The 13,642-nt window shown below is 39.9% G+C and overlaps 1 protein-coding gene across 5 annotated transcripts in view; it reads right to left on the reverse strand.

Annotated features, from left to right (window-relative positions):
- NTNG1 (netrin G1) overlaps positions 1-13,642 on the reverse strand; it is a 307,008-nt gene that overhangs the window by 71,879 nt on the left and 221,487 nt on the right. For all 5 annotated transcript variants that reach the window (XM_029949313.1, XM_029949310.1, XM_029949309.1 and 2 more), the window contains exon 4: positions 10,715-10,887. In XM_029949313.1, the coding sequence (XP_029805173.1) occupies positions 10,715-10,887 (173 nt within the window). The remainder of the gene's footprint in view (positions 1-10,714; positions 10,888-13,642) is intronic.

Consider the following 13,642-nt stretch of genomic DNA (forward strand, 5'->3'; position numbering starts at 1 on the left):
AATGAAATAATCCATAAAAATGTCTGACACATGGTACACTGTCAATAAGGGATAGCTGTTAATGAGCTGTTCAGACTTGCTCTCCACATCGCTGGGTGTGCTCCTAACAGGTGGTAAATGTAGGAATCATCAAACTTCTATTTTAGTATTTAGCTTTGAACAATTGCCCTCTGCTTGTTTTAACATGTGACATTTAGCATAACTTATTTAATCATTGTAAGTTACTCAGAGATTTCTAGCTGTGTACTCTTTAAAACCAAGAGCTATTTTCCTATTTCCTAATGGGAAGGGATAGAAAGGAATTAAAGCTTACCATGATTTTTTAAAAACCTTGGAAGGAGTGAAAATGTGTTTTCAGTTATTAAATACATTCAAAATCTCTTGATTTTAAAACACACAGCGTTTATGGTGCTTCCACCCTAATTTGGGTGCTTCAACCCAAACCGAAATCTAAATTTCCATTTCTGTATTTTAACTCTGTCCTCTGAACTGAATGCAGCCTCTTCAAAGGACTGCTGAGTTCCTGACCGACGCTTTGGCAGACTATGTTTGCTGCAGCGTGGCAGTAACTTGGTACTGAATCTCTCTTTCTTTCTTCCCCCCCCCCTTTATAAATCCTCAGTTGAGTGAAGTATGATGGCAGCATCATAATTTTAGTATCAAATGCAGAAGCTCCAAATATCCCCATGATTGAAAATCCTGCTCCATCGAAACTGCTTGCTTTTTGTAATCCATCAAAGAGAATGAAAGTTAGGTTGGCAGGAAGAGACTTTTCAGGTGTTTTGAAACTTCCCTGGAGTTAGAGGGCCATGCATAATGCAAGCGAAGTTTTCAGGGTGTTTGGCCAGGCACCACGGAGAGCAAACCTGCAAGACTATTTAATGCAGCGCTTGCTGCAGTTGAATACTTTAGAAAGATGCAGAAATGTTTCCAATCCTTTGGGGATGCCCGTGCAGAGAGAAATGTTCACTGCAGCTGTACAAAGCTTGCCAAGCAAGGCCATTCTGAGATTCTATTTTCCTCATGAAGATGTTTTCGATTACTTAACATTTTGGATGCTTAAAATTCAGCCTGTTCCTCATTTTGTGGCTTACAAATTTTTGGGGTGGTGCCAGGTGAGCCACTTTTCATTCCATTGCCATAAAATGGGAATTCTTTAGAAAAGATTTTTAAACTGTTCACTGGCATCAAGATTTTTTAAGTAGAAAATGTCTGAACACCAAAGGATATCCTTTAGTATATTTTCAGATGTTATCTTTTTTCCTCCAATGTTCCTTATTGTCCTGTCCAAACACCTTGTTCTGGGTTTTTTTTTTACAGACAACTAAAGAATTTAATAAACCCATTACAGTCATTAAAAAGGGGACAAGTAAGCCATGAGAAGTCATCCAAGAAGAAGACAAGAGGGCTACCATTCATGAAAGGCAGGCTTCTTCGGTGTCTGTGAAGGATGAATCAATGACTACAATTCCATCTCACAACACAGACAGTGCCCATGAACCACAGGAATGAGAGTCGGATTACGCTCAGGAAAACTATCTAGACACATGTTGGCAATTTTTAAACACTGCTTGTAGAGTAACAAGTATTATGGAAAGAATATTTTTATCCTTAAAATAAGCTTGGAAGTTATGCTTCCCTTTTTTTCATCTCCCTGATGTGAACTAGCCACTCCCTGGGATCATTTACCTCTTTGTACAGGCCTCCCTGAGAAACTTATCCACGGACATTTATAACTGTTTGTGTGTCTGTCTGAGAGGTCTGAGGGACGACAGTCACCAGGTCTCATTCCTTTCTGTATGTCTAGTATCTGCCTGGGACAATGCCTGGCACAGAAAAGCTATTCAAAGTATATATTTGAACAAAACTTTATCACTTATTACCAAAACAGTTTCTACCAAATGAAAATACTTTTGGCCATAATATGATATTGTGCCATATAAAAGATCCACTGAGCTATTTCTCAGAGTTCAGTATTAATGGATACTTTTGTTCTCTCTGAGCGTTTCCTTCATTCTGATAACCAGAGTTATACAATATGATCCTCACCACACTGCCTTCTAGAAAGTACAGAGGCTCAGAATGCAACCTGGTGCTCAACTGGGGAAACTCATTTAATATTTTGCTTATTTCCTTTCCATTCCTTCTTTCACATATTTTTTTAACCCCCTATTTGGATACTTTTATTTGCATTTGTCTTTTTCTCTAAGCCACCGAAGGGAAAATATAGATTTTTGGGGGGGTCTAAATCATATTCAAATCTGGAGGTTCTCTTTGAGAAAAAGAATATTAACTTTAAAATATAAAATTAAATATGAAATTTATTTTTTGAGATTAGAAGGATAAAGGTGAGGCATTCTAAAACTTAAGCTTCATTAGGTTAAACCTCATCTCTGAAACAACCTCAAAAATACTTGGGAAATATAAGTAGATGATAGGTAGACAGAAAGAAAGCACGAGACCAGGTAACCTAATTCAGAAAGAGTAATTTAAAAATGAAGAGCAGAGAGAGAGTTAAGAAATGATCTCATTGAGCTTTTCATTTTAGAAAAGAGGAAACTGAAGGCACAAAGAGAAGAAAGGGCCTTGTCCAACTCAACACCTTTAAACTCAACACTGGAACAGTTAATTCCTAATCCTTGTCTGATGAGACACTGCTGACCTTGTGCCGAGGAAATGAAGCACAGGTGTGCATGAGTTTGAGAGGAAGGTTCTGCAGTACATGGTAGATGAGTTTAGTACTATTGCTTCTTCTGGAAAAGAAATGCTCCTTCAGCCACAGATAGACACACACATTGAATAAGCCAAAGGGCTCCGTGTATCAAAAGAATGAGAAGGTCCTCCGCCTGTAGGCAATTATGGCTAGTCCCTCCTCAGCTGGCCCTCCTCACGCTTGTATTTGTTTAAATGGTTGTTTTAAAGGAATTTGCTACAATTAGGGGGGTGAGAACTTCGTTGAATTATATAATCGTTTTCTTCTTCCCCTTCTCCTCTTGCTCCTTCTCCTTCTGTTTTCAATTTTACTAACCCTCCCACCAAGTAAATGGCTAGAGGGAGCATAGTTAAGCAACATGATGGAGATCACAAAAATAAACACCCTAATCTTCTGAAGCAGATTAATGTAGTGCTAAGAGTCATAACTCCTTCTGAGAATCAATGCAAAGTCAGTGCTTTTCATCAAGAGGAAATCAGAAGGGACCCAGGTTTGGCATGCCTCAAAATGAGAGGAAATATCACCACTATTGTGAGAGATGGTTTACAAAAAGCCTGTCAAATAGATGGTTAGATCTTCAGAAGAAGCCAGGCCCCTGCCATCAGGAGCTAGAACTCTAAAACACCCAGTTGAAGAAGAGGTGGGTGAGTAGGAAGAAAACAGCCTCATCTGTTTTCTGGGGGAGTTATTTCCAATGTCCTTCTAGCCCTAATCCCTGGTCCCATTGTGTTGATAGGAGGTATAGTGAGTTGTGTACCAGAACGTGAAAGTAAAGGAAATAAGGTTGTCTTCACAGACTTGTGGTGCAAAATCATAATATAAATGATTCAATCCAAGAGTGTTAAAGTCAGTCTTCTGATGACAACAGAATTAGTCTAGGACCTTTGTGTATGTGACTGACTTGACAGAGGTGACATCCGCCTGATGTAGCCTATTGACATACCTGAAGAATGGAAGAATGGCCAATCAGAAGGGGGAAGCCTAGAAAGAGGAGCAGCATCCTGAGGCATATGGTAGTGCTGTTGGCCTAGCACTGTCTCAGGAGGAGGGAGGGGCGACCTGTAAGCTTTCAGACCTTCAGTGTTCTGTTGGCACTAAGGAGGCTGACTCTGTGGCAGGATGCATGTGTCAGGATGTTCAGTCTGATGTTATTAGCATTCGAGTCATTTAAATTTCCTGATGCCAAGCAACCTTCTGATTCTTATCTGGCTCTGCAAGGAGTCTTAATTACAAGGGAGAGAATACACTGGTCATGAAGGACTTAAATATTCTCAATGCCATAATAGTTATTTCATATTCTGGAAGAATAAGCTGGGATTTGGACACAATTTATTTCCCTACAGAGCTGCTGTCTCCAAAGGGAGAATTTACTCATTGGGCTGAGATGAGTCCATGCATTAGATCTCAGTAAAATTAAAACGACAATAGCATCTCATTCCATTGCATGTTTTCTATGTGCCTGCCTCTGTTCTAAGTACTTTACATGCATTACTCCATTTAATTTTTATGACAACCTTATGAGGTCAACACTCAGGTTTATTTTATGGATGGGGGAAAAGCAAAAACAAAGAGCACACCTAAGATCATCTCTATCAGTTGGGAAGGAAACTGAGATTTAAATCCAGAGGTCCAGGTACCAGAGATTGCACTGTAACAACTACTCTTTACTATCTCTTAATTTAATTTAGGTCCCTGCCTCTTATCTCCACTCTTCAAGAAACAAATAGACCAAAACAACAACAACAACAACAACAACAACAACAACAAAAAACTTCTGAAAACTAGAAGTGTTCCCCCCCAAAGGTACCTGCAGTACAACATAACACACTTTGAACTCATTTGTTGGTAAAGCCTGAGTGGAAGGGCCATGAGGTGAGAAAATATTACAATGTTTGATTAAGTGGTGACACTTCATATTGTGCTGTGGTTATGGTTATGATATATGTCTACCATATGTGTATTACCTTTTAAAATCCCAACAGTTTTGAATTCCAAGTCATATGTGGTTTCATGGGCTTCAGATAAGAACCGTGTGGACTGATGGTTATGCATGAATAATTTGGCATTCTGGTTTTAAACATTGGGTCAACAGCTTGGTTCATATATATAAGGCTCTGAGAGGAAAGTCCTCTCTTATCGTGCTGTAGAATCAGGGGTCTCAGCCTGAAAGGGTGGTGGGCAGAGCCTGATAGTGTTCAAGTCAGTGAGGCCATGAATGCCATTTGAGGAGGTCTGGAAGCTCAGTCAGCCACTATGCCATCTCTAGATGGTCGGTTGGGCTATGAGTGCCCTTGAAACACAATGAGTCTTTCCCTATTGTGCTTCCTCCGAGATGGCTGACTCTTCCTGTAGCAGACTGAAGACCCTGTGTTAGAGCTGCTGAGCAGTGAAGACCATACATCCCAGGAGACATGGGAAAATGGATGGGAGATCAATGTACCCGCATGCACATTATAGCCTCATTTAGGTTTACTTACTCATTCACAAAATAGTTAATTCCACAAGCATTTATAAAGGCCAGAAAGACAGTATGGTCCTAATCTTAAATTGCTAACATTTTAGCTGCTGAAGTCAGATTGACCTGATTTTAAATCTTGTTCTGTAATGTATTCACTGTGGGACCTTGGAAAAACGTACTTATTAATCTTTGTGTGCCTGTGTTTTCTTATCTGTCAAATGGGGATAAAAATAGCATGCACCCCATGAGAATTGTTATAAGGATTTAATGCAAGAAAGCACTTCGCAAACTATAAAAGCCTGTGGCAAACTTAATAAATAGAAGCTACCATTATTATTATTACAATTTCGGTCATAGAAAGTCAACCAACTATAAGTGTACACACACTCACTATCAAGAATCTAGAGTGAAAAGAGCAATGAATTTTGCATGGGAAGATCTAGGTAGGTTTCACTGAGGAGTTGACACTGAGGAACAGTCTTGAAAAAAGAGAATTATAATAGAAAGTTGAGAGAATGGCAATTTGGATAAAGAAATAAATTCAATATCCAGCATGTTGACTTTGAGATCTTCATAGACAGCTGGAAAAACCAGTGTGGATTTGTTAAAGCAATTCCAGGCTATAACTGGCTGATTACTATTAAACCAATAATACTAAGAACTAAAACTACAGGAATAGACAGGAATGATAAGGAAAAAACCATAGACTGAGAAGAGGCAGGGATGGGGAGCTTGAAAATTCAAAACATGGGCAGAAGGGGCATCTTTGAAGGCAAAGAAATAATAAGCAGAAGTAGGAGAGACCAGGTTTAGAGAAGACCGACTTGTTGAAGCAGGTGTCAAAATGTGCGTACTCCAGTGGAGAGCAGAGGAAGTCACTGAACTGTAACTTGAGAAGCAACATAGTGCAATGTGCAGTCCTTGGAGGCAAGACATATGTGGGTTCAAATCCTCCTGCTCACCCTGACTAGTCATGGAAACCTTAAACGGGATTCTGCCCTCAGGAGTCAGCAGACTCCACGTCTGTAAAATGAAACTAATACAATCAACCTTATAAGAGTGTTGTGAGTTAAGAATGAACTAAGGCATGTAAAGCACTTAGGAAATTGTCTGGATAATGACACACACATGTGTACACCTGGGAGAATATAAATTGGTCAATGCGAATTTAATACTAGAGAAAATAATAGAACGATCATCAAATTACTTTCCATTACTCAGAGGAGACCTAGATATTGTGTAACAATTCAGGTTGGATTTCTGAACAAACAAATAATGTCAATGTCAGACCAATTTAATTTTCTTTCTTTGAAGAATATTAGACTGTGTAGGTAAGAAGAAAGTGAAAGATTGAATGCAACGGAACTAGATGGGCTTCCTGCCTGTCTTCATGACATTTCTATCACCAGGCTGTAGAAATTGTTTAGTGCAGCAGATCCCCCAAAGAGTGTTTTATAGAAAGTTATTAAAAGTTCTGTGAACAGTTAGGTTTGGGAAACACAGGGTAAAATACGTTACTATAGGATTCTCAAATTTTGTAATAAGGTAATATGAATACCTTATGAGTCAGTATAGTTTATAGCATTTTCCCAACTTATGTGGCCATGGAATTCATTAAAGGGTCACAGAACACACTTTAAGATGCAGAAGTGCGGATGATATTATAGTATCTTTCTTACAGCTATAGTTCCTAAAAGTTGATTATTGAGTTTTTAGCATAGAGATGTAGAAGAATATTGCATGTTATCCCATGGGAATCAGAAATTTAAAGAGGTGTTACTTAATACTTTTATTCATGAGCTGGGCAACAGCAATCAAGTGACTCATGATGAAGCATGAAGTTGGGCAGAATTGCCATTTCCTTCAAGACAGAAAATAAATTCAAAGGACACTGAGAATACTATAAAAAATAGAATGAAGATCAATAGGGAGAAGAAAGAGATCTTACAGAGAAAACATAAGCTTTGTGGAAAAACAAGGAAAACATTTGGATATATATATTTGGCTTTAAAAGACCAAGAAGAAAACATACTGGTCTTGAACAAAAAACATGGTGAATACAAATATATTCACAAGAGTTAATACTTCTGCCTCTGCCAACCTTATTGCAGTGAAAAGCACAGGGAAATGTGATGTGTCTCACAGATTACAGGCGTGGCTCTATTTTAGATTATTGGGGCTGTGTATTCTTCTCTCCTGGCTCTCCATGCTCCTTACAAAAGCAGCTTTGGACATGCTCTAGAACTCAGGACTTCCAAAGTCATAAAATTCCCAGCAAACTCCTGGTTAATGGTACCTCTGAGTGATGGGTTAGCTGTCTGTGAAGGGAGATCTTCTAATTTTCTGGTTTAATGAGGTTCGCTTAGTTCTTTTGCCAAGAGTGGACAGGAACTGACCTTCCCATTAAAAAATTATCCTGGGGGTGCCTGGGTGGCTCAGTCAGTTTAGTGTCCAACTCTTGATTTTGGCTCAGGTCATGATCTTGTGGTTTATGAGTTTGAGCCTAGCGTCGGGCTCTGTGCTGACAGTGCTGAGCCTGCTTGGGATTCTCTCTGTTTCCCTCTCTTTCTGTCCTCCCTCGCTCTCACGTTCTATCTCTCAAAATAAATAAATAACTTAGAAAAATTATCCTGGCTGCTGAGATTCTGCTAACTCGAGAGATTATCCAAGATGCATAGCGTTACTAGGGCTTTGAGGAGTTGATGTTGAGGACTCAGAGATTGTAGCCACTCTTTCTTTACTTCTTAGGTTTTGTACTATTGTATTAGGGTATGGCATATCCTAAGTGTTCCTCTTAAATTACTGATCTGTGATGTACCACCTAGAGTTGTGTGTGTGTGTGTGTGTGCGTGTGCACGCATGCACACAAAAGCATGTAAGCATGTGTGTAAGAAAAAGCCAATATGAATGGGAATCACAACAGTGCCAGGAGTCCTGTGCTTGGCTGACATTTTCACACTAAAATATTAGATGACTTCTAGGGCAAGCAACCCCAAAAGAGACATGAAAATCTTATTAAATGAAAAAGGAAGTTGATGATGTTAACCTGGAGAAGAAAAGAAACTGGGATCAATATACCCTTTCACTACTTAAAGAGAAAAAGCCCATTGGAAATTAGGAGATCTCAATATTGATATTAAGTAATAAGTTCTACAATAATGAAAACTGTCCAGTAATGAACAAGTGTGCCTTATGAAAAGAATTCTAAAATCAAAATTATTTTTGAACACTTATTTTGTGACAGGTGTTATGTTGAACACATTACATCAGTAGGCTATTCAATTCTCTCAAAATCCCTATGAGGTAAGAACTGTTATTATTCTCACATTACAGGTGGGAAACCAAGTGTTGGAGAGGTTAGTTTACTGTTTCAAGGTCACACAGCTAGTGAATAAACAAACTGTTTGATCCTGGAACCTGTGTACTAAACCACTGAATTGTTTATTTCCATCCTTGGACATTTTAACGCACAGTTTGATGTATCAGAAATTTAATTTAAGGGGTTCTTGCTGCAGTAAGCCTTTTCCATTGCAAGGCTGAACCACTGCAGTCATCTCTAAAATCTTTCATTTAATTTCTGCCATATTGAAGACTGAAAGAAACATTTTCTTGAGCCCCTTTGGGCATTATGTCCTCTTGTCATCTTCCTACTTTAACAGAGATGGGGGAAAGTATACAAGTCTAGAGAAGGCCAGTTATAGACTAAGGGATTGATAGGCAATAGAATCCACAAAGAAAATTGGAAGAGGTTGCATTCCTTTGGCCAGCGAATAATTGGTGATCTTTGGCAATATGCAAAAGATGATGGGGAGGTAAATCATGTCCATGGAGAATACAGTAAGAAACCCATTCCAGTGAGAAAGCTTGACTGGCGCAAGGAGTTCTTCCCAGTTAAAAGGTCTTGAAATAAACAAGACTTTGAAGCTCCATTATGAGCAGAAGAAGTCATATTAGAATAGAAGCCAATGTCTTTAGCAGCAGCCCACTCCATCTGCCTTTCTAGTAGCCTTGTCAAGTTGGCCAGCCCTGAGGATGAGCTAGAAGGCTGGCCAGTGTCTGTAAACTTTCCTCTGTTCCATCTTGTTCCACTGAAGAAGCAGCAGACACCAAAAATGAAATCTGAGCCACTTTCATTCTGAGAAACCTTTAAATATGACAAGTGTAGTGATAGGGACCCTTGGTAGCCGGCCACAAGGGCTTGCAAACAGATAACCTCGTGATTCCTTCTGAATTCATGAGTCTATGGCCCTGAACAATTGAGGACAGCCAAAATCGTCCATGTTAATAAAATCACCTTGAAAAATCAACACTTCTGCTCAATAGAGCTTTATGTATTAATTTTAGGAGCTAGGCTGTCAATTTTTCTTTAACACAGAAAGAGACTGAATACCCTTACAAATAAGGATTTTTAAAAATCTTTTGAAGATTTTTTTTCTGCCTCATAGAAATTTTATCATAATTTCATGCCTTCATCCTTCATGGCTTGTTATTTGCTCCATTACTCTTATATTTAACTTGATAAGGTCCTGGTTCCTGTGATATTAGTTTTTAGATTCTGGTTTCTCACAGCTGCTGCTTTCAAGGACCTGATAACATTCTTAGCCTTGCACAGAGTGAGTGGCTTTCGAAGCCCTCATTCTCCCACTGCTCACTATCCTGCAATTCCTGTTCCTTCTCATTTAATGGGCATATTCTCAACCTCACCCCTCCTCTACTTTGGAAAGAGGGCAAACCTTTGGCTTTCACAGGTGGTTAATCGGTCCACCCATGGAATTACGCAGTTTATTCAAGTAATCATTTCTCTCCCTGAGCGTGTCAGAGTGTGTTTTCCTATGGATGTTCAGGGACGTCAGTGGGGCATACTTGTGAGTGGTAATGGGGCACCTGTCATGATTCCTCCAAATACAGACGAGGACAGTGCTCTCTTTACATGCACACAGATGCTCCTCTACTTCATGTCGCACCTGCAAGGCCTACAGTCACACTCTGTGTGAAAAGATGGCTTCTGCTAACAGGATCCATGCCAAGCATGACTTCAATTGCTGGAATTTGGAAAAAGCCAAGTATTTCACCGGGCAAAGTTAGGCCATAGCTAAAATTGGACAGGGAAGCACTTTCCGGATGCTCTCAGTTTACCCAGTAGGGGAAGTGGGATTATCAACATTCAGAGAATTTCTGGACTTGTTTATGGTTAAAATTAAGTTACCATTGCGTTTTGACTTCTGTTGTTATTTTAATAGGAAATTAATTTGGTGGAGGAAAACAAACATCTCCTGTTTCATCCACTTGGAAAAATGTCTCCTGATTTCCTTCATTTCCCAACACATTTGATGTGAATGTTGGAAGACTGAATTTAACAGATGATCCAAGTGTGAAAATGTGCTTACGAGTGGTAAAATAGGGGCTAAAGCTTCAGCTGCATTTTGAAGAGGAATGGTACAACGGGTAACAGTGGGGGAAAAAAGCACAATCGCAAGTAAAATTGAGCAGACCTATCAGCTCATCACGCACAAAATACGGTGTTACAAAACAAAGCTACTCACAGGTATTTGCAGTGCCTTTGGGGATGGGGAGATAGGAGCCTGGACTCCAAGGTCGGCCCTGATAATTCTTCTTGCATTTCCCACAGTCTGGACCTGTCGTGTTGTGCTCACATTCACAGGTCAATTTGCTGTTGTCATACACACACACAGTGGCGTGGAGATTACATTTGCACCTAAAGAGAGGAGAAACAGGAGTTCACTGTAAGTCAGATTGGTGATCGCCCCCTGTAGTGCTTTGATACCTAGAAGCTCTTGGCAAAATGTAGACTTGGAGGCCTGACCCTCAGAATCTTTCAACAAGTGCCCTCAGGGGAAGAGGTGGGGTTTTGATACAGTCTGTCTCCTCCCACACTTTGAGGAATCCTAATCCCAGTCAGTCTGTTCCTTGGGGACCTGAACGTGTCACCAGACAACCACGCTACCAAATCAAGCGCTTCCCAACAAGTATCCAACTGCATAGGGAGCAGTTTTCCTGCGATATTATCAAATCTATGATGATTTCATCTGGGTTTGAAAAATAATGTTATCTTCTGTTTTTCCTTAAACCAGAAAGAGAATTCTGCTTTGTTGAAAAGGAAAGATAACCATTAAGACAATCTGCTGTTCAGACTTATTTTATAGATGCAAGGAGGTCATAATCAGATATTCACATTCCGGGCTCAACAATGAGATTACCCCAGATCCAAAGTTTTCCCACCAAGGCCTCTACCCACTCTGAGTAGCCCTTAGATTCCTTCCTCCCAGCAAATAAGACAATTACAAAGGTGTCTCAGGAGTCGTTCAAACAACTCAGATAAAAGATGCTTAGAAGCCCAAACAAAAACCTGCGTGTGGCAGGGGTTTGAGGTTATCAGCAAATGCCTTGCCTTCGGTGCCTATGAGTAAAGCTATGATCTATGAGAGACCACAATGGAATACGCAATTTCCACAAAAATGCATCCCCCTATCCAAAATCTTGGACTATAAAATTGTAAAGGCCAACCAGATATTTGTTGAGGTAGCAGATTTTAAACTGTAACATCCCAAGCACAGGCCACCTTCTCTGGAAAAGCAAAACCTAGGTTGACAAGATGACCATGGCCAGAGGCCAGAATAGTGTATGTGGCACGCCATGTGTCGACCCAAAGAGGAGATCCAGGACACACAAGCCGAGGGATAAAGGGTCAAGATCTGTCAGAGTCAAAATCGGGAAAATGTAATGTGTGTGTGTGCATTTTTAAACAAGTCTGGCCTCTCCCAAGAGGTAGGACAAAAATATAGAAAGCTAAATGTCATAGAGACAAATAAATATTTTCATGTTTTACATTTGTTTTCCTTTGTGGGTGTGTCATCAATTGGAAAAAGTAACAGTAGTCTTTCTTAGGTAGGAAAAGAAGGCTCTTTAAGAACTGATGTGGGTTTCTATGGTGTCTGTACAGCAACATTCAAGGCCCTCCCTTGTGCACTGATGATCTGTTTGGAAGGCTGTCCCGCACTTACTGCACGGAAGCAAAGGAATGGCTAAGACCATTGCTGAGAGCTGCTGGGGGCTCATCTAACCCAAAGCTGTGGCCCCTACAGCCATGCCCACCCTGCCCCCTCCCTCAAACCTCCCTGGGTAAGCCCGCACTTCAGCTTCCTCAGGGGTCTAGGATGATTTGTAATACTTGGATCTACACTCTGCCCTCTGTACATTTATAAATTGTCATAAGTTGAAGGCCTATTATTTAAACAATACCTCTTCAACTTAGATACATAAACAGAGCCTTTAAAATGAACATGTATGGAGTGTTATAAAAAGAGACAGATAATTCAGTTAAGTGAAATAGTGGTTCATTATGAGCTAGGTCTTACTTACAGCAATCTCCTCTATGCGGGGAGTCAATTGTGCCAAGTTGTGTATGCAAGGATCTTTATCCTTCCAACATTAGCACCGTTATTTATGGGTGTGTTTGGATGTATGGAAGATGTTAGAAGCTGAAGTGACAGAAACACCAGCTTATACTGATTTAGCACCCTATCTGGTGTTAAAAAATCCAAATGAGGAAAAGAATAACGTGACCCCAAAGAATATGCTGGTTTCATGTGGGAAGACCAAGAATATAAGCAGTAACTGTAAATTGGATGAAATGTCTTGTAACTGTCAATACCTTCATATACTTGTAGTCACTTTCTGTGTTACAGGCAATTTCCATTCTAAAGACTATATTTGCTGAGAAAATATTCTTTGAATAATGAAAGAAGGTGAAAGAGGAATGGACAAATGTTTTATCTTATTTCTCTCAGATTTCTTTCAATTAATGGTCCATCCTCACCTGTCCAAAAGCTACTCAGTCAAGGCTCAACTCAGTTCAAACTCTTCCCAATCATCTATGCTACCAATGTAGCCACCCTGAGCTCTAGTCTCCCAATCTCCTTAAATGCTTCTGCGTATTTGGTTTTGTTGGTTGTTCCTTAAGACTCTTTGAGCTTTTAAAACGTTGACTCATTTTGAGTGATTAACTCAAATCACTTCCATCTTAAGGGGGGGAAAATATCTACCTTGTACTTCTTTTCTACCTAGTCTTCTTTTCCAGTTTCCCCTTTAACACTCTCCTCTCCCTTCTTGGGTTTCCTGCAGTTGAATTTTTCGTTTTCTCATCTCTCACTCACTCTCTCTTTCCCACTACCTCAGCCTCTCTTGCCAAGATCATCCATGACCTCCTTGTTGAAAATCCAGTGGACACTTTTTTTTTTTCCCATATTTGACCACCCAGAGATATTTGAATCTGTGGACCACTCCCTTCCCTTGATACTTTGTCCTTGCTGAATTCTCAAGCTCATTTTCAAAACCTTCTCCTTCTGTGTGTTTTCTTTGTATGCTGTTCTTGGGGTTCTGGCTCAGAACCATCAGCCTAAATGAGTCTTTTCAGACACTCTTACAAAAGCTTGTCCCCTCAATTTTCTCTA

Source organism: Suricata suricatta, chromosome 8 (assembly GCF_006229205.1).
Source record: "Suricata suricatta isolate VVHF042 chromosome 8, meerkat_22Aug2017_6uvM2_HiC, whole genome shotgun sequence".
Classification (NCBI taxonomy): Eukaryota; Metazoa; Chordata; class Mammalia; order Carnivora; family Herpestidae; genus Suricata; species Suricata suricatta.